Consider the following 26,219-nt stretch of genomic DNA (forward strand, 5'->3'; position numbering starts at 1 on the left):
CAAAAGCTCATCATCTTAAAGGAAACAAATTGCTACTCGTTACCGGTGATCTTAAATGTTAACTAGCAGACATTAAGCTTAATTATTCAATTTATTACATTCTTTCAAGATTTGCATCTAATGTTGCAGCTTCCACCTGTCCCACGTATGTAAGAAAAGCTAAATGTCAAAGTGTTCAGTTGTCTCATCTCCACTTTTCTACATTTTTCAATGTTAAAACTATTTAAGACAATATTTACCATTTCGTTTGTTCAAAATACTGTGATAAAATTATTTTCAGTTTTGACACATTAGAGCAATATGCCTTTAAAGTCCGTAGAAAACATTGTGATCTAAAAAGATTAGGATTTGTAACTTGTATTAATTATTTAAACTGAAGAAACCATTATGACTTAAATCATTGCTTATGTTTTAGGCAGGGGCGGTGATTAGGGGAACAGTTGCCCCCACTTTCTTCAAGTGACCCCTTAATGTATATAGTTCCATTTGGAAATGTAAAGTTTTTATATATATTAGTGGTTCATAAAAAAATGTGCTATATAATATTTGCCATTGCGTGAGTAAGTATTGGTTCTTTGTCTTCCTTGGAGTTGAAAAAGCTACAGGAATTGCGTTTTAATTGCAATTCAAAGCAACTAATATTGCACTTGCTTATTTCTTGAAATGTCGTAACATGTGCTTGTAGTATTTACTGTCTTTCATTTTCTAAGACTAATAACATACATTTAATGCCATGTGTGAATTAAAAATATAAGTTGTTCATTAATCCTTACTTGCAATATAACTTCTACAAAACAAGCCTCATTAATCATTACTGTGATTAATATTATCCTTTTTATTTATTTGTTTTGCAAGCTTGTTATTAAATAATCTGAACACACAATTATCCAGATAGAATTTTAAGATGTTCATGAGCAAGGAATGAAATCTCTTCTTACACTTTCGTTGTTTAAGAGTACAAAGGGCTAGTACCTACTTCCGTTGCTCTTGTCAATTTTAAATATGATATACGGGATTTTAACTGAAAAGATCTTCTTTATATCCTGTTAGTTATACAACCTTCCGTCAAAATGTTAGAAGCAATCAGGAAAACTAACATTGATATACAAATATTCAAATCATGTCTTCCCCTCTCCACTTTTAAGGTCCAATCGCCGCCACTGATTTCATTGTTAGATATTCTTTCATTCGTAGTCAGATATAGCTTCCTACGAAATTTTCGCTGTGCATTGGATGGTATTTTCATTACGATAAAAGAAAATCAAATATAGGATTAAAGATAAGGGCAAAGGAATATGTGATAATAGGGTAATCATATTTATCGCCCTATGACGTCTAATTTATTTGTACATATTTTTATCTTTACTTACTTTTAAAATGCTATTCGCTGAATGATAGAAATCGGCCACTGATATCTGTCTATAAACTATACTAGAGTTATCAGTCTATACTTTTTATTCCATTTTTCCTCTCTGTTGTAAAATATTTCTTCCGTTATTTAAGAGCCTGACATACTAAAAATAATACAAAATTTAAAAATTGTTCTTTTGCTTATTTTTCATAAGTGAAAGAAGATAATGAAATACAACTTATCACAATCATATATAATGTTATTCTACAACAGAAAATATGAACCTCAAGAATTTTCAATGTTGCCATCCATAGAAATTAATTTGTTGCCTGAATAACATTTCTCTTAAAATCTAGGTTAAGGCAGCGACTAGAGGAGTGAACTCAACTGCATTTGATTACGTATCATGTTGTTTTGGTATCTTGTCAACTACTTTCTAAATATTAGTTGTATTTAGTTTGTAATAAGCAAAATAGCTTTAACATACAGTCATTAAAAATAAATAATGTTATTTAAAAAGTAGTTCACAACATACCAAAACAACATGATACGTAATCAAATGCAGTTTAGTTCATTCCTCTAGTCGCTGCATTGACATAGATTTTGGGAGAAATGTTATTCTGGCAACACTGAAAATTCTTCAGGTTCATATTTTCTGTTGTAGAATAACATTTGGTAAGTTGCATTTCATTATCTCCTTTCACTTATGAGAAACAAATAAAAGAAAAATGGTTAAATTTTGTATTATTTTAAGTATGTTAAGCTCTTAAAGGGTCTTATCCCACCTTTTATTAGTCTTACTTTATGACGCAGAATACCATTGCTCTTTTGATCTTTGATGTTTCTCATAAATAGTGTCCCAGTTTAGAAACAACAGAAAGGGAAATTCTGTTTGCTATGTCTAACTAGACAAATAACTTTCTCTCTTGTCGAGTCTTGCTTAATTCTTTTGTTCTTGAAAGCTACAGTATGTAATGTCATAAATCATAATTGATTTATAACTAACTAACTCTATGGCGTATGGAACCCGGAGGTTCAATGTCACGTTCATAAAAGCTCTCCATTGATTTCTGTCCTTAGCCAATTGGATCCAGTTTCTACTTTGTATTCCTATTTCTGCAAGATCCATCTTAATATTGTCCTCCTATCCGTGCCTAGGTCTATGTAATGGTCGTTTTCCTATTGGGTTTTCATTAAAACTTTAAAAGCGTTTCTACTTTCTTCCACTCTGGCTACATGACCTGCCCACATGAGCCTCCTAGACTTGATGAACCTAGCAATGTTTGGTAAACGGTATAAATTATGCAGTTCTTCGTTATGAAGTTTCCGCCATTCCCTATTCTCGTTCCTTTTGGGTCCGAATATTCACCTCAGGATTTTATTCTCAAATACTTTCAGTGTGCGTTCTTCCTTCAGGATAAGCGATCATGTTTCGCAACTATACAGAATAACAGGTATGATTATCATTTTATATATTTTAAGCTTCAAATTTCTCGACAGAATTCGCGAGGATAAAAGATTTTGAACTGAATAATAACATGAATTCCCAGCTTTCAGTCGACATGTAATTTCTTCCTGGATATGATTTTGGTCTGTTAATATTGATCCTAAATGTTTGAAAGTATCCATTTTGACGAAAGTATTATTCGATTCTTGACGCATCTATAATTTGCAGTACTATGATCCCGGCAAATTTCCATGTATTTAGTTTTCTCTGCATTTACTTTTAAGCCCATGTCTCTGCAAGCATTTAATAAGACCTCTGCATTTCTTTCTATTGGTCTCTTAATCAATTAATTGACTTATACTGTTCCAAAATCATTATTATTCACTTCAGATCATTATATTCTGTGAATGCTGAGAAGTGGAATCGCAGGTTCTTAATGTTGTTTTACAGTATTCTGAACAAACATTTCTTTGTTGATTATTCTTTTTTAAAAAAAGTGGAAAGTCGTCGCCTGGATTTACAGTTTTAGATGTCTACGATTCTTTATCTCTCATTTGATGCGAGATATTTACTTTTGAACCTATCCTTCATGTTAAATAAATAACATCTTGCTATAGAAATAGTCATTCCAACGTCAATAGTATATGTACAAGTTGAAAATTGTTAACTGAAATTTCGTAAATAAATTGAAAAGATTTTGTGTCTTGTTCTTAAGTCGATATTTCTCATTTATGAGTTGAAATATCCACGGAACTATTCTTTAGAAAGAAAGTTGTAAAAGTTATCTTCTTAGTAAAAAACGAAAAAGTAAGAAAAAGTTGAGGAAACAAATTATCTTTTTTTTTTCTGTTACATTTGGTGTATTTAATGTGCATCTATTCCAATACTAGACATACATGCAAATAATACTACCATCAAATTGAACATGACACATACAATGAAATTGAACTAATAACATAAAAGAGGATAATGCAAAACTACAATACTTCTTTTCAACATAAAGATAATTAGAAAATAATAATAATAAATTAGGCGTCACTGTTGAAAATCTGTTTCAAAGCTTAGCAATGAGAGGTACAAGAGAAAGGTAGATTAATATTTGATTTATTGTAGCAATAGGAGTATTTATGTAAGAATGTAAGTTTGAAAGAGGTTTTATTGCAACTTCTACTGGTTTGCGTTACTTAAAGATAATTGTATAAGAAACGTAAATTTACATACTTTGTTTTATAGCATCATAGGTTTGTAAAGTGTCAAAGCAAAATGACAATTTTTCAGCTATTAAGAGCTATTTTCTCGACAAATCTTAGGGAGCAAAAATATTGCCAAAATATTAATTACTTTGATTCAACAAAGTACTCTATAAGTGCGTACGATGATACAGAATAAGTCTTGTATATTTTTTCTCCTTCTTAATTTTGAAACATGTTGGAAATGACAGAACAACGAACAATGACAACTGATCACAGTATTGTCAGGCCCGTATTTATATATTGTGCGCTCCTGTGCTCTTTGTGTTTGTCCCGCACAAATTTATGTCTCTACAACGATTATGTGTATTTGTATGTTCTTTTCGGTATTTTTTCCTATTTAGGGGTAAAAGTGCTGTTTAAAAGGGCACAAGCTGCTGAAAAGAAGAAGAAGAAAATATATAGAACTAATTTTAATAGTTGTTATTGCATCGACATATTTTCTTGTTTCGGTTGCTATGACTACCTGTTTATGTTGTTGATAGAGTAACTAAGATATAATATAACGTAAGACCATCTTGTATGAATTTGATGTTCATCATTTTAATGTGTCATATTTGGTATTTATTGCACAAAATATATATTCTAAAGTGTATAATTGTGGTGTGTGACTTATTTTAATCTTCTGAACTTTATAAATACTAACTATTTAATATTTGAACTGGGGGAATGTAACGAAGAATAACGTTACATCTCAAACAAGGAAACAAGCCGTAATTTTGCAAACATACTAGCTCTTGTTGAGTAGCAGTTTAGGTGTTACAAAAGTTACAACCTAATTTTAAATGGCCTTATTCTCTCAATAATGATTATGATGTGGTGTTCTGCCGGAAGGTAGGTGAACATTGGTAGACATCACTGTGAGACACCAATAATGATAAGAAAAATAATTGTTTACATTATTCACCGTCAGTAACGATTTAATAGCATCTATGTTAATAATATAATAATATGTCTAGCGCTTTTCAACTCGAGAACAATAATAAATAGAAACATGAAATTTTAATATGTTTTAAAGCTTTCAGAGAAATGATACAAATGACCTGTTCCAGATATCAAGGTCACACCTGAGCTGAGATATGGGGTGCAAAGTCCTCATAAGAATAACATGGGGCATTTTAAGAGTAATCGAAACTGACAGATATTAGTGTTTAAATTCCTAGTTTTCGAGGTATCTGAGTTTAACGGTATCGCTTTTCATGATGTTCAAGTTCATCCTCACCCCTTCGGGTGAGGGTGGGAGAGGATGACTTTTTAAAAATAATCAGATAAGCTAGCTAATTAGTAACTATTGTAACTAGAGCAAATTAAACATATTTATATATTTTGTCACGCTTCCGTAGGACTCTGCGGCTTGCTAGTTTTAAGTATTACTTTATTGTGAATCTTTAAAGAAAAATCCAAAATTTTGTCATCCCCTAAATTCTGCTGCCCTGTGCTCGGGCACAGAATAGCACTTACCTAAATACGGGCCTGAGTATTATGAGCTGTGATAATGTTTACAAAAAAATGTAAGCAAAATGCTAATATTCACTGCAAAAGAAATAAAATATTCTAAGTAGCACTTTCGGAAGACCCTGCTTCCATATTCAGCTTAGAAACAATTCGAAGAGGATTTAAAACATGGAGGAGAAATGTGGATAGGTTTTTTAAAAAAAGATTTAAAATATGTGAAATACAAATCTTCTATCAAAAATAAACATATGCCAATGGTCACTCATTCGTCACTGTTCACTTTGTTCACTGGTTTTTCACGACCTTCCAGACAGCGGCAATATGTAGTGAAAAGACTGCTCTGAATAACATTTATGTCTCCTTTATCTAAATTGAGTGTAGTTTTCTCTGTATGAATGTAATAGAATTCTTTAATTTTTCGTTCAGTCGTTGTTTTTGCTTTCTCTATCAAACACGAATTAGCAATGTTATGGTTATTGTGTTTAAGATGCGCTGCCAATCCAGATAACTGTTGTCAGATATGAGACTTCGATGTGCGAATGAGCTCAGCTATTCTGGGACAAATATTCCTTTTTGTTTGACCTTTATGTATTTTGTTACATTGACATTTAACCCGATAAACACCGTTACCTTGTTGAGTATTGGCATGTATTTATTTTTGACAGAAGATTTGTGTTTCATATATTTTAAATCCTTTTAACCATTTTAAATCCTTTTAACCATTTTAAATCCTTTTAACCATTTTTTAACTATCCACATTTTTCTTCCATGTTTTAAATCCTCTTCGAATTCTTTCTAAGCTGCAGATGGAAGCAAGGTTTTCCGAAAGCGCTACTTAGAATATTTTGTTTTCATTTTGTGGTGAGTACTAGCCTTTTTCTTATATTTCTTTCACTGACTTTTAATGTATGTTAGATAAGTGTGGATGTAAAGAAGTGCACTGTAACGCTATTAATTATTACTTAATATATGCTTTGGCCAGAATTTGCCTTTTATTGTGTACAAGAAGTTCCAAAGCTAAAATGAGTGGTATTCAGATAGAAGTGCATAATGTTCCCAGTTTGTGTTCCCAATTTGAATTTATCGATCTCGTTCCTTCGATGCTGCATGCACTATATGCATATATATAAAAAAATATTTTCAACGTACTGATTTAAGAGTTATAAATTTCATTCTCTTAATAAATTTCACCAAAATAAACTTTACTTATATTAGCTGAGAATCTCTCCCTTCCCAAAGCAAAATCTGAACTTACGCTTCTTCCTGGGTTGAAATTGATCAAGGATAAGAAAATGAAATACATTCTTCAAAGTTAAGTGAAACGTGTCATATATAAAGGTGTCCAAACTCATGAGGTCGGCGCTCACGAGTTCGGAACTCACGTTCACTTGACCTCAACCTCACGAAGTGAGCGTGAGATCAGACTGGTGAGGTGAGCGTGAGGTCGAAGTGAGTGTGAGCGTGAGGTCGAAATGAGTGTGAGCTTGAGGTTGAAATGAGTTTGTGAGCGTGAGGTTGAGTGAGGTTAGGTCAAAGTGGTCACCTCTGCTGTCTACAGATCTGGTTTGTTTATACGAACCATTGGCGGATCCAGGGGGGGCAATTGCCCCCACCTCAGAAGAGGAAACTTTCTTATTTTATATATAAATAAAACCCATCCCAGAGTTTGGAGCTCTTAAAAGTAGCTCTAAGTAGCAGTATTACAACCCACCGCCCCCCAGAAGTCCGTCCTAGATCCGCCCCTGATACGAAGCAATAGTTTCTGGCAATATTGCTTTCTACATAGCGGGAGGATGACTAAACAACAAAAATATCACAATTTGTGAAGATTACTTTTTCAATTATAAGAACGTTTGATTCTGAAACAAAAACAAAAGCAAGGACGCCTTACTACGTGAACATAAAGTCGCACTCAATTTTCAAATGAACAATCGAGGAAGAGACACTGCTCACCATATTAAAAATTGGTTTTCCTTTGGAGCAAAGAAGTGAGTAACAGATTATTTTGGTTTATTTATATTGCAATCCAGATTTGTTAGTTTAATTTTCAGCTGTTGCATATACACTGACGAAATGAAGGTACTTTTCTTTATACACCTGGAACTTTTTAGCATGTAATTAAATGATTCATGTTACTAAAGTATTTGTTTATAACTTTTAAGCTAAAGAAAATAGATTTTCATTTGAAGCGGAGAGGTGAATAGTAGATTCCTTTGATTAATTTATATTTAAATCCAGATTTGTTAGTTAAGTTATTGGAAATGTGATACACTGACGAAACAAGGATATCTATTTTTATTTTTACTGTATGGGTCTGTTCCAGAAATATCCATACGATTAAAGCATTAGGTATAACTTTTAGCCAAAGAATACGATGCAAATAATATCAACGAAAATAAGTCGAGAAAATCTGTTCACACGGTGTTTGCCCATCACAGAATCTTAACGGCGAACGCCCAACTTCCAATATAGAGGTGAATGTTTTATCATACAAATTCCTGAAACCCCCAATTTCCAATATAGAAGTGAATGTTTTATCACAAGTTCCTGAAACTCCCAACTTCCAATATAAAGGTGAATGTTTTATCATACAAGTTCCTAAAACCTTCATATACTATATCCTGAATCACTCATAAAACGACCTAATGACGAGTAGTAATGTTGAGATATTTGAAAATGAAGTGATATATTCAACATGAATTAGAATAAATGATGAGCGTAAATAAATAGTTAGCATTTATAGTTAAGAAAAAATACTGGATTTTTATCTCATGGTTAACTACAGAGGGTTTTCCAGTGTTTTCTTCAGTATCACCAGGCGAATGCTTGGATTATAACAGAGAAATTTGATTGTGCAATAATGAATTTTTTACAGAGATGTAAATGGTCATCGTATTGATTTTTGGACGCTGAACCCAAAACTGGCAATAAAAATGCGCTCCTGGCTAAGATTTACTTGTAATTACACAATTTACATGTTACATATAACGCTATAATAATGAAATTGTAAAGGTAAAAGTCACAAAACATTGAAATGATTACGGAAATAAAAATAGCTATTCTTTATAATTTCTTGGACGCTAAACAATAAAATGACAATAATAATATGCTCCTAGCTCAGACTTGGTGGTAATTGCATAATTTACCTTTTGCATATAAAGCTATTATAATGAAATTGTAAAGGTAAAAGGCACCAAACTTTGAAATGATTACGTAAATAGAAATATATGTCCCTTATACTTTTTTGGGCCCTGAACACGAAAAACACAATAAATACGTGTTCCGAATTCAGATTTAGTACTAATTACACAATTTACATTTTGCACATAACGCTATGATAATGAAACTGTAAAGGTAAAAGTAACAAACATTAACATAATTACGGAAATAAAAATAGCTGTATCTTATAAATGTTTGGACACTGAATATGAATACTAAAAATATAACGTCCTCCTGGCACACTATCGGTGTAATATCACTCAACATTTTGCATATAGCGCTACAGGACAAGAACGGTATTGGTAAAAGTTACCTAAAGTATCTGTTTTAAATACGCCGTCTCTTTGTTTGTTTCTTGTGAGGAACATCTAGAGCATCTCTTGGAATCATTCAGCAGAAATCCGTTAACATTGAAACTGACCATTTTCCTTTGTAATGTTATTCCATCGCAGAAATGTCCTGGTGAAATCGCTCTCCTTGCTAGTCATTGAAAGATCTACAATTCACTGGAAAGACATCCAGGTGGGAATTGAAGAAGTGCATCTTGAGTGACTTATTGCACCCAAGTTTCTCGTAGGCAGATAGCAATTCTTTTACTAATTCTTTGTAATTTTCGGCTCGGTGGTTGCCCAAGAATCTGGTACAAACATTGCGGAAACAATGCCACACATGGAGCTCATCACTGAGAATAAATTCAAACACCTCGTCTTGCAATAGCTTGCGTATTTGCGGACCAATAAAGAATCCCTGCTTAATCTTTTCTGTACTTAGACGCGGAAACTTTTAACACAAGTATGCCAATGCACGTTAATTCCTGTTCATGACCTTCACAAATGCCTTCATGAGTCCAAGTTTGATGTGCAATGGTGGTAGCACAATGGTTTGTGGGTTCATATATTTGATTTTTTTCGCCTGGCAAGAAAGCTGCTCGTCGTGGCCATTCCTTTTGAGTGTAATGGACATTCTTTGCACGACTATCCCCCTCACATATGTAACAACTGTACTTTGTATAGCCACCTGTAGACCAAGCAAAATTGCGATAATCTTAAAATCACCACAAACTAACCACTTGTGTTCACGATATTTTATAAGATCCAGAACGCGTTCCAACATGGGATAACTTTCTTTACCTAGGGGTGCATAAGCAACAGGGATTGATGTTGATATCTCCTTACTGTTGTACAGGAACACAGCCTTAATGCTTGTTTTGGAGGCGTCTATAAACAGTCTCCAATCTTCTACCTTGTACGGAATCCTTAGTTTCTCCATCAAACCTGGAACATCATTGAAAAATACTAACTCATTAGTGCAGCAGAAATATTTTGCAAGATGTTTTTGACGATCGCGTAGAGTTGATACCTTAACTGTATCCTCCAGAAGGTTCCACTGCTGTAAGCTAGATGCTAAGACCGCAGCTTTATTCTTTGGCAGTTCCAAATCTCTAACCAGTTCTTGAAGCTCCGCTTGTGTGAGTCGGTGTGGTTCAGGATAGTTGGTTTTCGGCTCAAATGAAGGATCAGTGTCACTGGTATGTGGATCAGGTTCACATTCACTTTCATTCACTGTATCACTTTCCGTCGGAATGGTATTCGGGGATTGGGAACAGGCAATCCTTCTCCATGGGCCATTGGACGAATGACAGATATTCGATCTTCCTGTTATTCTTCGTATTTAAACCTTTCTTCAAGCAGAGTAGCATGCAAAAGTAGCAGTCTGTACTATGGTTTGTTGGTTCACGCCATATTGCGGGCACAGCAAAGCGAATAAAAACGTTCTTCCTAAGCATCCAGGAATTGAGAGTAGATGAACAACTCGTACAACAAACGTGGGGAACCCATGATTTATCCTGGTCTCCAACACGACACCCAAAGTATAGTAAATATGCTCTTTGCACTGTAGCAGTCAATGGCCACTTCCTGGAACGCAAATCACGTACGCACATATGTAGCACACACTGTCCACCGAATTTTTATAAACGCGGAGCATTGCTGCACTTTTCATGAATCACTGACACTTCGCAATAAAAATAATATGTACAACAGCGATAATGTCCTCACACGCTACGTTCAAACTGCTCGTTTACCAGTAAAACAAACAGTCTGACAAACTACTGCTTGAAACACGCCATGAGTACGATTAGAAACGTTAAGTGGAGCTAGTTGCAACTTATAATCATTGCTTTACGTGACTCATGAGACGTTCACACTAGCTGTTGATAACGTACAACGTTGCCAAATCGAATATGCAGCAAATACTTGTCAAGAACGACACTTTGTACCGTATAAAATAATAATTTCAAATCATGTACTTATAATGTCCCATAGCGTAACATGCAAAATATAAAACGCTAAATTACTCAGAACCTGAGCTAGGAGAGAATTTTAAGTGTAATTTTCGCACGCAAAAATCAATAAAGAGCGGATACTTTCGTTTCTGTAAAAAATAAAAAGTGAAAAAATGTTGAACAGTGTTTAATATCTAGGATTCGGCCAGTTTTCTTTCAAAATCTCTTTCTATGTTTTATTATTAAATGTTTCCACTGTAAAATTGTTTTATAATTTAGCTGGAACTGTAATAAATAAATAAATAAATAAATAAATAAATAAATAAATAAATAAATAAATAAATAAATAAATAAATAATAAAAATAAAATAGTAAACATTTTCTATCAGTTAAATTAGAACCTGGTTTATATTATCGTATTGGTTTGCATGATTTTTACTATCTGATAATATGCATAGCGTACTTCTACTTCTCCTTTAACCTGCTGACTATGACGGTCTATGTACGATATTTGTAACATAAGTTGCTCATCTATTGCCTTTGAATATGCTTGAAGAATATATTATGATATTTCTTTTAACAATGTATTCAGGGTACATGCATGTACCTATGTATGTATATATATATATGGTTGTTTCTTCTAAGAAGATAGATGCACAAATATCAGTGAAGTATCAGTTACTACTGAAGTCTAACTTAAGAATATACTTGTACTGATTATACCCTATGGAAGTTAATTATTGTATCTGACATAGCTGTTTCTGGAAACATTTTAAATTTGTCTTTCTTTTCCTTTACGACCACATTAATTTTAAACATAATATCAAATATACCTCAATTTAAAATGTAAAGTGAAGTTTAAAGTGAAAAACACACGGAACTACTAATGATATTAGAGTCGACTATTGGAGTTTAACTTAAGAATTTATTTGTACTGATTGTATCCTATGAAAGTTAATTGTTCTATCTAACATAGCTGTTTCTGGAAACATTTTAAATAACTTTTCCTTTTCCTTTTATAAACTCGTTAATTCTGAACATAATATCAAATATACCTCAATTTAAAATGTAAAGTTTTAACAATCACTTCATCGACTAAAACCGCCAGTTTCGTCACAAATAATACTGTTTTACTATTTATATTGTGCATGGCAATTAGCAAAGAAGTTTGCAATGTCGTTAAGACAGTCGAAATATTAAATATTCTGAGCATTGCGTAATGTTTTGTAAGTAAACGCTAATTTAAAACATTACAAAATTACATAATATGGGTGAAAACTACATTCCGTAAGATGTCTTATTATGTGGAAATGAAACAAAACATGTGTTTTAAACTCATTCTCACCATAAAAATTCTGTCCTCAGAGGTAAGACACTTGCCACAAACTAAGAAGCTTCGATACACTGCGATTGTTTAGAAATTTCATCACTTTGAATTAAGAATTGTCCTCTTTGGTATGTTCATTAAAAGTGTACCACATCGTTTTAAATTTTTGAACATAGTTTGTATCACATTTAAAATAAGATTATATGTTTTTAAATAATGAGCTACTTTTTTCTTTTTTAAGCTCTTTTACTATTTTCGATATTCTTAAACTCTTCGTTCTACGTCCCTATATTCAATCCATGGAGTGAATTACACATTCATATTCCCGAAACAAGAACACATGTCAAATTTTCTATATTTATGTGTAATGATTTTAAAGGAACATTTGATGTCAGTATATTAATAAAATTTACCTTCTGTCTTCTCTTAAGGGGTGAATTTCCAAAAGCCCTTCTGCATAGCGTTTTTGACACTCAATTCACCATAGATGGGCGCAGAACCATGAGATTTACAGTTTTGGTATCAATTTTTAGGGGGAATGGTAGAAACGAAATGGTATTTATAGTATATCAGTACCGTATTACAGTACTATATATAGTATTTATAAAGTACATTTTAATTTTTTTCCTCAAAAAATAGAAAAATAAGCTAATCGACAACACTGTCTGTCTTGATGTAGAAGCATATGATGAACGTGCAACAATTTATCCCGATTAGTATTCTGTCTTCATATCTGTCAAGGTTGCCAAGTAATTGCCTGGTAAATTTGGAAATAAGGAAAATTTGTGGGGAAATTTTATGGACTTCTGTGCACTATGAAATATATTGAATTCTAAAACGTATCTGACATCATACAAAAGGGGGTGATTAATTTCAATTAAAGTAAGATGCAACACCGATATGTACTCTAAGTAGAACCTGGAGCTACAGATAGTCCATTGAAGGTTAGCGATTTCCTTAAAAATACCAGAGAGTTTCAAAGGGTGTTCATAATATAAACAAATGAACGGCTTTCTACCCTTATATTGTCTTTAATTCTTACTATAATAATAATAATAATAATAATAATAATAATAATAATAATAATAATAATAATAATAATAATAATAATAATAATAATAATAATAATAATAATAATAATAATAATATAGTTGGTGGAATATTATATAAGATTTTAAAATTCGTTTACACTCGGCATTATATTTATCAGACAAAGTTAATGTGGAACATATAGTGTTACATATACAAATAATTTCACAGCTAAGAACAAAAAATCTGACCTAAGCAAACTTACTAATCTGTTACAATTTGGTAGTATATCATTACTGTCGTCAGACACAATCTGTCTATGTAATAATACATAGATCTGTATTAATAATGTTTGCTTTGGTCAGTTTCTACTTTTAAGTTACATGTAGTTTGATGGGCATACAGCTAAGTAGCATGTGTAACTTGAGTCTTGTGTTGAATTTGTAAAGATTATCAAATGAATGGTCAATTTTCAAAAGTCTGTACAGACTTGGTTTAAAAGTGATAGCTATGAAAAGGAAATGTCACATAATTTCAGATATAGTTTTGTTCAGAAGGTAAGAAGAAGCTTGTGCGGAAAAATAACCATCACATTTAACAAGAAGATTCCTTATCTCAAATGAAAGCAAAAGTTCTAAAATGAAACGAAATGAAATCTTTCAGTTTTACGTTTCACGGTTATGTCGGCTAGACCAAAGAGACAGTAATGATGAGAAATGAAAGAAATGGTAGAATGAATAAAGTGGGAGGAAACGAGAGAACCCCGAGAAGCCCACGCACACGGCGTCTGTCCATCGCGAAGTCCGATTGAACCAGGTATCCCCACACACCAGAGGTGAACGCTCTACCACTGACCCACCGCACTCCCTTCAAAAATTCTAATGAACACTAGTCTGAAACTAAACCTTTTCATATCTGTAGGCTGCTGAAAGCGAAAAAGACATTTTGAAGAACCTGCCTGGAAAACTATAGGACTTAGCTAAAATGATTCGAGAAATTATAAACCAGGTAGAATAACTTTTGTATAAATATTCAAATTTCAGAATATTGTAATACCCAGGCTACAAATTTTAGAAGGTAAAGCTGGGTATCTGTACTTTGCCTTACAATATGAAATACTTCGGCATAAAGAAAGTCCACATATTAGGGATACTGTTAACGTATGCTATAGGTGGTGGTGCACACTAAAGAAATTGTGAAGAGGTAATTATACATGAAATACATGTTAACTTACTATAATTAATTTGCAAATTTCTGACATGATTGTCACTTTATTCACAAGCCCCAGTAATTTATTATTGGATAAATTTTGTCCAAAAATATTAAGTGAGGGGGAATTCCCTAGATCTCTTCAGGATTTCACACCCTGCCGTAGGTTAAAGGAAACTAATAATTAATGAAAATAAATAATTACGAAACAATTGGTGGCATAGTAATGTGGGAGGAAATATCAGAACCTGAGAAAGCCCATGAACACGATGGCATGGGGTCGAACTAGACATCCCTCACAAAATGAAAGAACACTCTACCACTGACCTATTGTCTCTCCGATTTATAAAAAGTAAATTGCACTGAAATAAACATAAAGAACACGAAGAAAGGTGTCTAATATATAAAATTGAATGTGACTATATTTGTGACTTCATAACTCAAACTACCCGAGCGATCTTGATCAAAGTTTCAATGTAGGTGATGTTCGGGGCTGGGATGGTTTTTATCGTTTCACTTTGACAGAAAAAAAAGTGAAATTAATTAAATGATCATAATGTGTCCGTATGTATATAATAGTTATTTTTAATTTCCATTTGTCCTATCCTCACTAATAAGTACTTAAGATTGTTTAATAACTTGGGAGTACAGTGGAAAGCAAAGTTTTTGACTTATTTAGAACTTATAACTAGATCATTTTTCAAGCCATTGAACTAAACCTTTTAAAGTAAGGTTCTTCGCAAAATTGGAATCCTCTCGCGAAATTTAGTGATGTTATTTTTCCGCAGCCTTTGTATGTTGCGTTTGTTCATTGTTAAAGAGAAATACAGAAGAGGACATAATATTTTCTCTGCTAATTTAAGGGAAAAAGCAAGGTAATATTCCCTTGTTCATTCGTTTTTCGCAATAATTATTCAAATAAATACAAAAATAGCCACAAACTAACTTATTTAATCAATCAAACATTATTTGATTCTTTGGTAGTGAATAAACTTGAATCAGCACCTTCGGTTCAATTTTAACTGCAAGATTCTATTTTAGAAAAGTTAGGTATTCACAAAATTTTTCAACATTTTATAATTAGCTTAATGGTAAAAATTACGTAAAGATTGATTGGTAGATTTTTGTTGGCGTCATTTTAAATAACAACCTGAAATTACTACTGAAGTTACTCAACGGTAAAGTTGTATAAGGACTAATTTTGCTTTCTGATATTTTGATCAAAGTTAGGAAAATTCATGTGAAGATTGATAATACGGATCTAAACTTTAGTTTACTTCTAAAATTAACAAATCATATGAAGACTTGTGTAATAAGGAGAATGACTGAATGACTGGCACACTATTATTGTCTTAATAGTAAAAGTTAACCTATTGTGACTGTACAGTTATCCTGTAAAAGTTATTAGAACCCTTCTATTTTCTTCACCAATCACAAGGTACGAAGAAAAAGTTAATAACAATAACTCACATACCTACTCGTCAAAATGAAATAGACAGAAATTGCAACATCTTCGTACAACAACAATATATTAACTGCCTGGAAAGCTCTTACATAACTAATTCGCCGAAAACTGGAATACACAAAATTGTAGTAAAATAACTGAAAAATCGACCAATGATACATATTCACTGATCAGTAAGCACTCTCTTTCTGTTTTGATGCCCCAGGAAGATCAGTAAATACTCAGAGAACATAAACGAAGTTAGTGTTGTACATCATGCTTTTTCTCGTTCTGTTGCCCCTTACTATTGAGTATTTGCTTTCTGGGAAAAGCAAGGTGCGATATCGTTGTTCGCTTCGTCATTTATTTTATTTAATTTTACTTGTTCGTTTTCGAATGTAGAAGTTATGATTTCTTTCCATTTAATTTTGACTATTATGTATAATAGTATGGCATAACTCTCAGGGGGAGGGGGTTCCATAATATAATATTACATTGTCGGTTCCTGTGACAAGGACGATAAAGTTGCACCGGTATGAAATTCGATTCCTTACTGTTATATAATGGCGACCGAACGGACTAAACAATAGTATTTTAAAAAGTGCTGTTATTACATAAACTCAAACCTATCGCATGGAATCGAATCTTACTTTGTCGGTTATTGGCCTTCTCGACCAGTAACTTCAACATACCGTTAATTTGAACGTTATATAAAACAGCTAGGCCCTCCAGGGACTAAATAATAGTATTATATAAAACGGGTATTCCGAACAGAAACTGAATTCATACCACATAAAATGACAAGCACTCACAGGAGTAGAAGCTGAACGTTACATAGGTATGAGAATTCTCTTTCCTTCGTACGTTGTGATCGATGAAGGAAACAGGAAGATTCTGGAAAATTTCCACAGAATAAATATACAGTCATAGTGGGTTCAGTTTTATTAATATATGAAAATTGGCTGATTGGTATTGCGTTACAATATTGTGGTTAGAAGACTAAATTTACTATTAAATCAATTCCACAATAGTTAAATGAAGACTGACTAGCTGATTATGATGTACAACAATTTTGGAGTAAAGGACCGAAATTAATTCAACGGTAAAATTATAAGGACATAGGTCGACTGATTCGCTTAGGAGACAGAAAATTATAAATAACAGATCCTATTATTTTTGTGGTCTATGGACCGTACTGAGACTATCTTGCTTCTACAGCACACTATCTTGCTTTAGGAAAAAAGGAGCAAAGGATATGAAGAAACGCGGAAAAAAGAACTTTCTAAGATTAAGCACGTTACAATTTTGCAGAATGAAGATTTACAAAAAATGTTCCGACTGCATTACGTGACTGTCAATATCAGCAATAAAAGATGAAGAAATTAGGTTAAACTAGTAATTGGTTGCTTGGTTGATTTGGAGTTAAACGTCCCTTTCAGCACAAAAGTTGTGTAAAACGTCGACCTACAGCTTAACATGGGATCCGAACCATATGAGTTCCTCGGGAATCTTACCTGGGTTTCCATTGCCGAAGATGTGTACGCTAACCATACAGCCACGAGGAAATTTAAGTCAAACTAGTGGTTTCAGCATAATATAAAGAACCAATTAGAGATTAACAACTATATAACAGCAACAATATCAATACAGCAGCACTGAGTAAAAAGTACATCTAACATGATAGAAACAAAGTAACGTTCGCGACTTAAATTGTGACCTTTCTTAAAAGATCTGGACTGTAATATTTTGACGGGGCCGCGGTGGCTCAGTGGTAGAGCGTTCACCTCTGGCGCATGGGGTCCTGGGTTCAAACCCTGCTCCCGCCAAGTGAACTTTGTGGTGGACAAACACAGTGTGCGTGGGTTTTCTCGGGGTTCTCCCGTTTCCTCCCACTTTCATCATTCCATCATATCATCCATTTCTCATCATCACCGTCTCCTTTAGCCTAGCCGACATAGCCGTGGAACGCAAAACTCAAAGATTTCATTTCATTTTCATTTAATTTCATTTGTAATATTTTGACATTTTTGCTCGCTAAATCATAACGTAAGATGGCAAAACTTCCATCTCCTCGCAATAATACAGATTTCTTCTTAATGTTATGTTGGAATTCTAAATAATGTATAGTTATCTTTTTATTGATTTCTCATGTTACCCTTATTTATCTCGTTTAACCTAATTTCCTTGTTCTGTTACTTTCAATAATGATCTGCCCCGTTATGCCGTAGAAATCACTGAAATGAATATTTCTTTCCTTTATTTAACGGAACTAGTAAAATAAATCTGAGCTTAGAAAATGTTATTTTCTGTTGATTCGCATTCATTCTTGAATAATAAATCACGAAAAACGAAACAAACGAATGAAATTGCATTACTTTGTCCTTTAAAATATGTACAGCCTTTAGTGAATAATATCGTCAAACTTCATGGGTGATACATTATATACAAGTGCTCTAGTAAACATAGATCGAAAAAGGCTTCATTTAAGATCAAAAAGCTTGTTAAAATCTTTCCTTGAGACAGTAAACTTGTACCTAGATCTTTCTTAATATTTTGTCGTCTGAATCCACTTTACAGATGTAATTATCTGTTATTTTACATGTAAGATTTCCTTAATATGACTTTCCATCTTATCTACTTCAAAGTTACGAATTAAAATTAACAGTAAGAAACTTTTTTAAAAAAATCAATGTATTTATAAAATACACTTAAAGGAGTGAGCATTCTTTGGTGGGGTAATATGAGAAAATCGGCCTAAGACTAAAAGATGCAAGTGATTATAATAGATTATAGCGGAAATTATATAAAAATGTATATCATCGGGTTTGTGTATCTACAAAAGTTCAAAGCTGTAGTGTGTATGGAAGTATGTAAAATTTAAGCTATAAGATTTGACTCTAACGAACAGAAAAGCAAGGTAATAGAAGCGTTGTAAAAATTTGGACACGGTTTTAGAACATAAAAGAAGCGTTTCTCGACTTACAATGATTAGAACTTTTTCATTTGTTTCGTGGAGTCCATTACATTCCGGAAGGAAGTTTGATTATATTATTTACCAATAGATTTTTATATACATAGAAAGAAAATATTGTTAGAGAATACAGTCAATACGAAAGCAAGCATTCCTGAAAAACAATGGAACATGCAACATTGCCTTCTGTTTCTAACGTAACATTGCATGACACCTTGTGATTGAACTTACCTGATACCTGTAGTCCCTCTCACTGGCCTGTTTCACCTTCCGCTAGAGAAAGAAACATTAACAGTTAGCTGTCCCAAGTATGTGTGTGGCCCAGAGAAAACACATTTCTTTTACTGCTACTATACAACAGTGAACACATTGTGTTTTACATTATTACTTTTTGTGCGAGAACACTTGGGTGTGATTATTCAGTTAATAACATAGCTTACCTTGTACAGTACGCTAAAACACACACAGCACACACATGAACGTTTGCCAATTATTTTATTATTTTAGTTCTGAAAAGTTGCCTTCTACTATTACTGTTTATTATTAAAGATATTATATTTTACCACAAAAATATTATCTCTGTCAAATTAATTTTGTTCTTACTGAATGAGAACAGCAGGGAATTAATTACCTTCACCTGTTTCAGTATTCTTAGAATTAGAACAAAGAAAATTTACACATCATGGTAATATTTGATACCATACATATTGTTCCTTTCTCTTATACCGTACATTGTTGGCATGTAGGTATATTCAAGGCTAGAAAACTATCCACCGGCTTATTTTGAATGCTTATGTGAAGAGCTTCTTGTGAAAACGTGCAATGATGTTCAGTATAACTGAAGTTTTAGATAATCGAAGTTGATCGTTAATGAAGGAAGATTTCTGCAAATATAACGAATGAAAAATTTCAGTTTTACGTCCCATGGATATGCTGGCTAGGCTAAAGGAGACGGTAATGACAAGAAATGAATGCAAGTGGGAGAGCAAGGGAGAACCCTGAGAAAACCCACGTACAGACCCCCCTTGGCGCGAGCTAGGATCGAACCAGGAACCCCACGCACCACAGGTGCCACTACTGAGCCACCGTCGCCCCCTTTTACGAATGAAATACACTAATTTTAAAATATGTATAATGTTTCACTAAAATGCCCACAAAGCAATAATAAGCCACATCTGCACTCCAAATACACTGTTCGTAGTATTTTTTACATTCTTATATAAACAATTAGAATTTTATAAATTATTTCCCTAACAACGCTACTAAACCAATAATTTGAAAATGTTTTTTTTTTAAACCTAATTACGACAAGTTCTGATAGGAAATACATAATAAATAATTGCAAATGACTTTACATAAAATTTTAGCAAGAAATAAATTATGGTTAAGGTAATAATCATAACATATATATATATAATTTTATATTTAAAACAAAAATATAGTTAAAGTTATCGTATTAATTATAATTTAAGAGTATTCCCTATTAGAATTTTTAACCAATAAATATAACTTTTTAGTTTCATATGTTTTACACATATTTTCAGTGGTGCTCTGCCATTAAAATTTTATTTACGGTAGTATTATTTAGAGAAACAACTTATACGAGTTGAACTTGCAAATTAGATATATTGCTACTTATAGTAGCAGTCTACATTGTGGTTAAATATCAGTTACACCAATATTTGTATTTTATTGATTCAATAATTAAACTATTATATATCTAATTACTTGTGGATTTCCTTGTGTATTTTATGTTCTTTTGTATTATAGTTAAAGAATATAATCACTAATATTGTTTAGAACACTTAGATTATACTAGAAAGATTTTAAATAACAGTGTTAATAGCATAATTTAGTATAAAATTTTATAATCAATGCATTTTTCTTTCAGGAAGCTCTTCATATGAAGTACCAAGAAACATATCTGTATACTTCCGATATTATTATCCTACTTTAGCCATATATATATATATAATACACTGTAAAACCTAGGATGATGAACTTCAACAAGTTTCACCTGTATTATGGAAAAGCAAATAATAGTAGCATAATTTTAAAGAAATCGAAAACTGACATATTAAATTAACATACGATAATGGTGATAACATAATTTTGAGCATTAAAATGACCCTTCAGTTAAATAACATATTACTCAACATTAACACTTCAATGAAAAATGTTACACTTACAGAACGGATTTTTGTGAAGAAGTCTGTAAAGATAGAACGATACGAACGGCAAGAAAACATGATATTTCCTCAAGTAATATCATTACATATTTAAAACAGGACGACATTAATAAAAATGGATCAGTTTTTTCAATTTCATGTTCACATATTATTCTTCACACCATAAATATAAAGCATACTTCAATGGCTTAATTCTATTATAATGCAAAGTTTGCTAGGATTGATAACTTCTTATCTTATCTTCTACTAGATTTCTTATATGAACTATGGTATGTTTTTATTAGTGTTTTTCCATTTTAAGGCTATGTAGGTTAGGTGTTGTAAGATGTGTTAATGACTTCCTTCTAAATTCTCTAAGGTTCGTGATGTCTCATTAAAATGAACTTGATTGTAGATTGGTTGTAGCTTAATTGTTTTGACCGTAATTTGTTGACATTACGATATGAAGAAAACTTAAAATATGTGAATTGTATTTTAAAATATGAAATTGTTTTACATAGCTCAGTTTCATTTTTCGAGTAATAAATATAGATTTCGAAATCTCATAAAAATCCGTTCTCTAGTTATATTTAAATTAGGACAAATAAAAATATTGTCTCACAATATTTAGTTTAAGAAATCAAATAAATTCAATTCTTATGTCCTGTAAAAGATGGTTTCTTGTAAAGTAAGTTGAACTTATATTAACATTAATATTTCACTCAGAACTCACAAAATTTAAAGAAAATATCTGCATACACTTGCACAGAAGATCTCACACAAGATTTTTCCCGTCTAGTTGGATTTCAAAATCAATGTTCAAGTAGTATTTATATATAATTTTAGTCTAGTATACAATGTATATTTAAACCAAACCATTTTTAACACATGTAGACACACATTTTAAAAGACACACATTGAAAGTTAATACAAACATATGAAACAAAATATGCAATAATAGGATTGTTTTCCAAAAGACATCTCTCCATTATGGAGAGATACGCATTATATACGCATTACGGAGTACGGAGATACGCATTATATAATACTGTAGGATTAAGTTAGTTGATTTGTACACAAATTATTTAGTTATCAGTGTCAAATCAGCAACATTTTTGTTTATTTCTTATATATACAGGGTGCATCATTTATAATGTCCAACTATGATAACGGAGAAATCGCGAAAAGAAAAGCGAAAAGAGGGCGAAAAGCGAAACTTTGCACGAAGCAACCAAAGGAGGGAGACATTTTTGCACGTATAAAACAGAAACACCCAACAAACAATGCTACCAACCCAATATAAAATTATGTTTTTAAAATGGCACTACGTCAGATTATTACATATTTCAAATCAACATGTCAAACAAAAATCTAAAATATCACGCTTGTTATTCAGTGTTGCAAACTAAGGATGTTATAGTATCACAAACATTTAAAGTTTGGAAGTCTGTATCAAACATACAGCACAATAGAGGTGGATAGGATAATGCACATCGAAAGCACCTTAGCGTTGGATACTATGGTCATGGTATGACTTCGAATAAATAGGAACGAAGTTGCCAAGGCTTGAAACTTTGAATTTTTTTTGAAAGGTTTTATTTCGAAAAAACGCTTAGATAAGTATATCTGGTTACTTGTATGGTTTACAATGAATGTACAAATTATTTTGCCGTTTACAGCGCTCCGATATCTTAAACCATTCCGGACATATGATAAACATTTTAAAGTTCGTAACACTGCTGAAAATGGCGTATTTGTGAAAAATATTTAAAATGATTGTTGTTTTTCTTCTCTTTTATAGCATTGCAGCAATAGTTTTTAGTAACTTCAATTACAAAAGTTCTCGCAATAACACGATTTAAACCGTATTGCGAACTTCAGCAATACTTTTCATGTCTCCGGAACGGATTGAAATATCGAAATGCTGTAAACGGCAAAATTACTTGTTTGCCAATTGCAGACCATAGAAGCAAGTAGATATGATACTTATCTAAGCATGCTTTCGAAATAAAACCTTTTGAAGAAAATTAAATTTTCAAGTCCTTGTAACTTTGTTCCTATTTATTCGAAACAAGTCATACCACGACCATGGTATCCAATGCTAAGGTACTTTCGATGTGCATTATCTTGTCCATCTTCGTTGTGTTATATGTGCCTTAGAGGCTTCCAAACTTTGGATGTTTGTGATAATATAACATTCTTAGTTGGCAACACTGAATAACAAATGTAGTATTTTAGGTTTTTCTTTGACGTGTTGATTTGAAATATGTAATAATCTGACGTAGTGCCATTTGAAAAACAACTTTATATTGGGTTGGCAACATTTTGGTGGGTGTTTCTGTTTTATACGTGTAAAGATGTCCTCCTTATAGTTGCTTCGTGCAAAGTTTCACTTTTCTTACTCTTTTGTCCCTTGAGGTCTAACGCATGAAATATAACTTTATTTACAGTAAATAGCAAAAATTAGGGTTGGGCGGAAGAAGGGAATATCGACAAAAACGAAGTACTGAGATATTTGCAACTGAAAAGCACTACTAACTCGTAAATGGAATACCTGCAACAGTAAGTAAAGTAACGGATGATAAGTAAAGTAAGAAAGTAAAAGCCTTGTATCCCCCCCTTTTTTTTCGGGACGAGCCAATAAATCCTATGGGCTACGTATAGATAAGGCTTTACGTTTTCGCGAATTCAACAGGTAATAGTGGAGATGTAGGCAGTACTACACTCAGGCTGCCTTTATTCCCCACGTTGGCCAGGTGATCATGTTTCAAAGAATGATCCAATTGAAAGAAATCAGTGATAAGGAAGGGAGTTAAGTTCATCTTAAGGGGCACAAATTTAACAATGCTTACTGAAAGGTATAGACATATATTATACTAGCCTCAATCCGTATTCTTAATAGGAAGTTGTAAATCCTATTAATACAGCTCAATGATTTTGAGCACTTAGCTGTATGTAGCCTTAATCTCTTGTAGCTAAGATGAAGTGTTCTGAACAAAAGTTTCTTCCTATATTTCACTGTATTGAAAAATCCATTCTCATTAAATCAGTATATGGTGTGTTCAGTGCGCAAGAGAATCAAGTTCACTTTTAAAGTCATTTTGGACATATTTCATTTTTAAGATTTCTGTTTGAAGTTTTATCCAGAGCTTAAAAAGATTCATGTCTATATATTGAATATAACTCTTATAACTTTAAAATGTTAACTTTTCTACGTAATTAAACGTACTGTGCAAACTTTGTTTCTTTTTCTAACAATGTGGTGTAATTGGACTTGATTCCTTTATGCTCTGGGCACCTTGATTGATAGACACAATAATAAATATATAAAATGTCACTTGTACCGATAAATGTTTAGTTACAATTTAAATGTGCAGAATACGCTTCACCAATTTCTCTGCATATACAAGTTACTTTTTGTCTAAAAATCTTTCACATTCACAATTAAGACAAAAGTATTTATGTAAGACCCACAAAGACCCACAAGTTTTTTTTTTTTTTAAATAAAATTATGATCATTACTCAACGCTACTACCCAAGGATGTCATAAAATAGAGGATCTGCCCATATGTACCTTCATCCTAATAACTTAATGAAGCCAATAAACCAAGCATGGGCAGTACTCTCGTTTCCGCCATGAATGTTGACCCAAAACATTGCGATCTTATTAGGAGGAGTAGGAGTGGCGAAACTGTGACGTATGGCTTCACGATTTTGTTGTATAAGCAGATCCTCTGTTTTGTATCCTTGCTACTATCACTTTTATTTATTTTTCAGTATTGTCGAATTCGGTCTAGCGGATCTCTGATGCAAATGTAAAGAATTTCTACAGGTACTATTTTTTTAAAATTTATGATTGTAAATTATTATTAATAAATTTTCTTATTAATAAATTATTAATGAACTTACTTATCAAATGTTTTAGTTTATGATTCATGTTGGACCTTAAACTTTTTCTTCCAATAAAATAAGACTGAAATACATTTATCTCTGATGAGCTACGTGTAAAATTTGTACCTCTTTTATATTATGAGTGCAAAGTATCTAAATTCTCAGATAAATCTGAAATAGGCGCTTTATCCTCTTTAGAATCTCTCATGTTTTTCTAAATTTTGAAAAACACAATCTTATTAATGCAAGTCTTATCACATTCGCATTTTATTTCATATATTCCAGAGCAAGATTTATATTAAACAAAGTAACACCCGAATTCTGTACAAGCCATCTTCGTATTACGGATACTTTGAAACTTAATTTTAAATGAAGTTCTTCTTTCATGATTTTCAAAACTCTATAAAATAAACATGGAATATGGAATAGATATTCATTTTTGGCCAGTGGTCTGATTTTTTCTGCATCTGTTGTGAAAGTCCTTTGAGCTGCTATATGCTATTTTCTGAAGTACATACATCCATTAGACTGACACAATTTGTATATTATATTTATTTTGGCACTCAAGCCATCATTTAAGTACCACATTAATCCGAAATAAGCTCTTAACAACAAATTAGTTTAATAATTTGACTTGATTAAGTTTTAGTAAGCGTATTTTCACGTATATATGAGCATTAATACAAATAGATTTCCTATATATAATTTACACAAATTTCTTACGTTCTGTAGAAAAAATCATACCCAAAGAATTTTGCAAAATATCTTTTACTAAATCTATTACTAAATCTTTTACTAAATCTGATTTTTGAATTAAGCTTATTCAACTTAAAAAAAAAAAAAAAACTTTAGTTGATCTTTATTACTTTCTGCACATGATCATCAGAAAATTACAGAAACGTATCACCTGCATATTGAGTATAGTTGATGAATTTTTGTTTCTGAAGTATTAATGTTTCGAAGAGATCCAAACTATAGTTAATCGCTTAACATACTTTTTGCTGAAAAGTTGGTTCCAAATTTTATTTTATTTATTTATTTATTTTTGAGTTTTGTTATACGGGCACTGCAAGAATATCCACGGGATAATAATTTATAGCAAGAACGAAATTCCCTAGATAGCTCGGGATTTGAAGTTAAGCACCTTCTGATATTTATATTTACTATATTTACT

The 26,219-nt window shown here is 32.2% G+C and overlaps 1 protein-coding gene across 5 annotated transcripts in view; it reads right to left on the reverse strand.

Moving 5' to 3' along the window:
• The window catches only part of Trpgamma (Transient receptor potential cation channel gamma), a 1,754,629-nt gene that overhangs the window by 23,226 nt on the left and 1,705,184 nt on the right, over nt 1-26,219 (reverse strand). For 3 of the 5 annotated variants that reach the window (XM_081752586.1, XM_081752585.1, XM_081752584.1), the window contains one exon: nt 19,218-19,259. The exons of the other annotated variants lie outside the window; for them this stretch is intronic. In XM_081752586.1, the coding sequence (XP_081608712.1) occupies nt 19,218-19,259 (42 nt within the window). The remainder of the gene's footprint in view (nt 1-19,217; nt 19,260-26,219) is intronic. 5 annotated transcript variants of the gene reach the window in all.

Source organism: Thermobia domestica, chromosome 3 (genome assembly GCF_964235325.1).
Source record: "Thermobia domestica chromosome 3, izTheDome1.hap1.1, whole genome shotgun sequence".
Classification (NCBI taxonomy): domain Eukaryota; kingdom Metazoa; phylum Arthropoda; class Insecta; order Zygentoma; family Lepismatidae; genus Thermobia; species Thermobia domestica.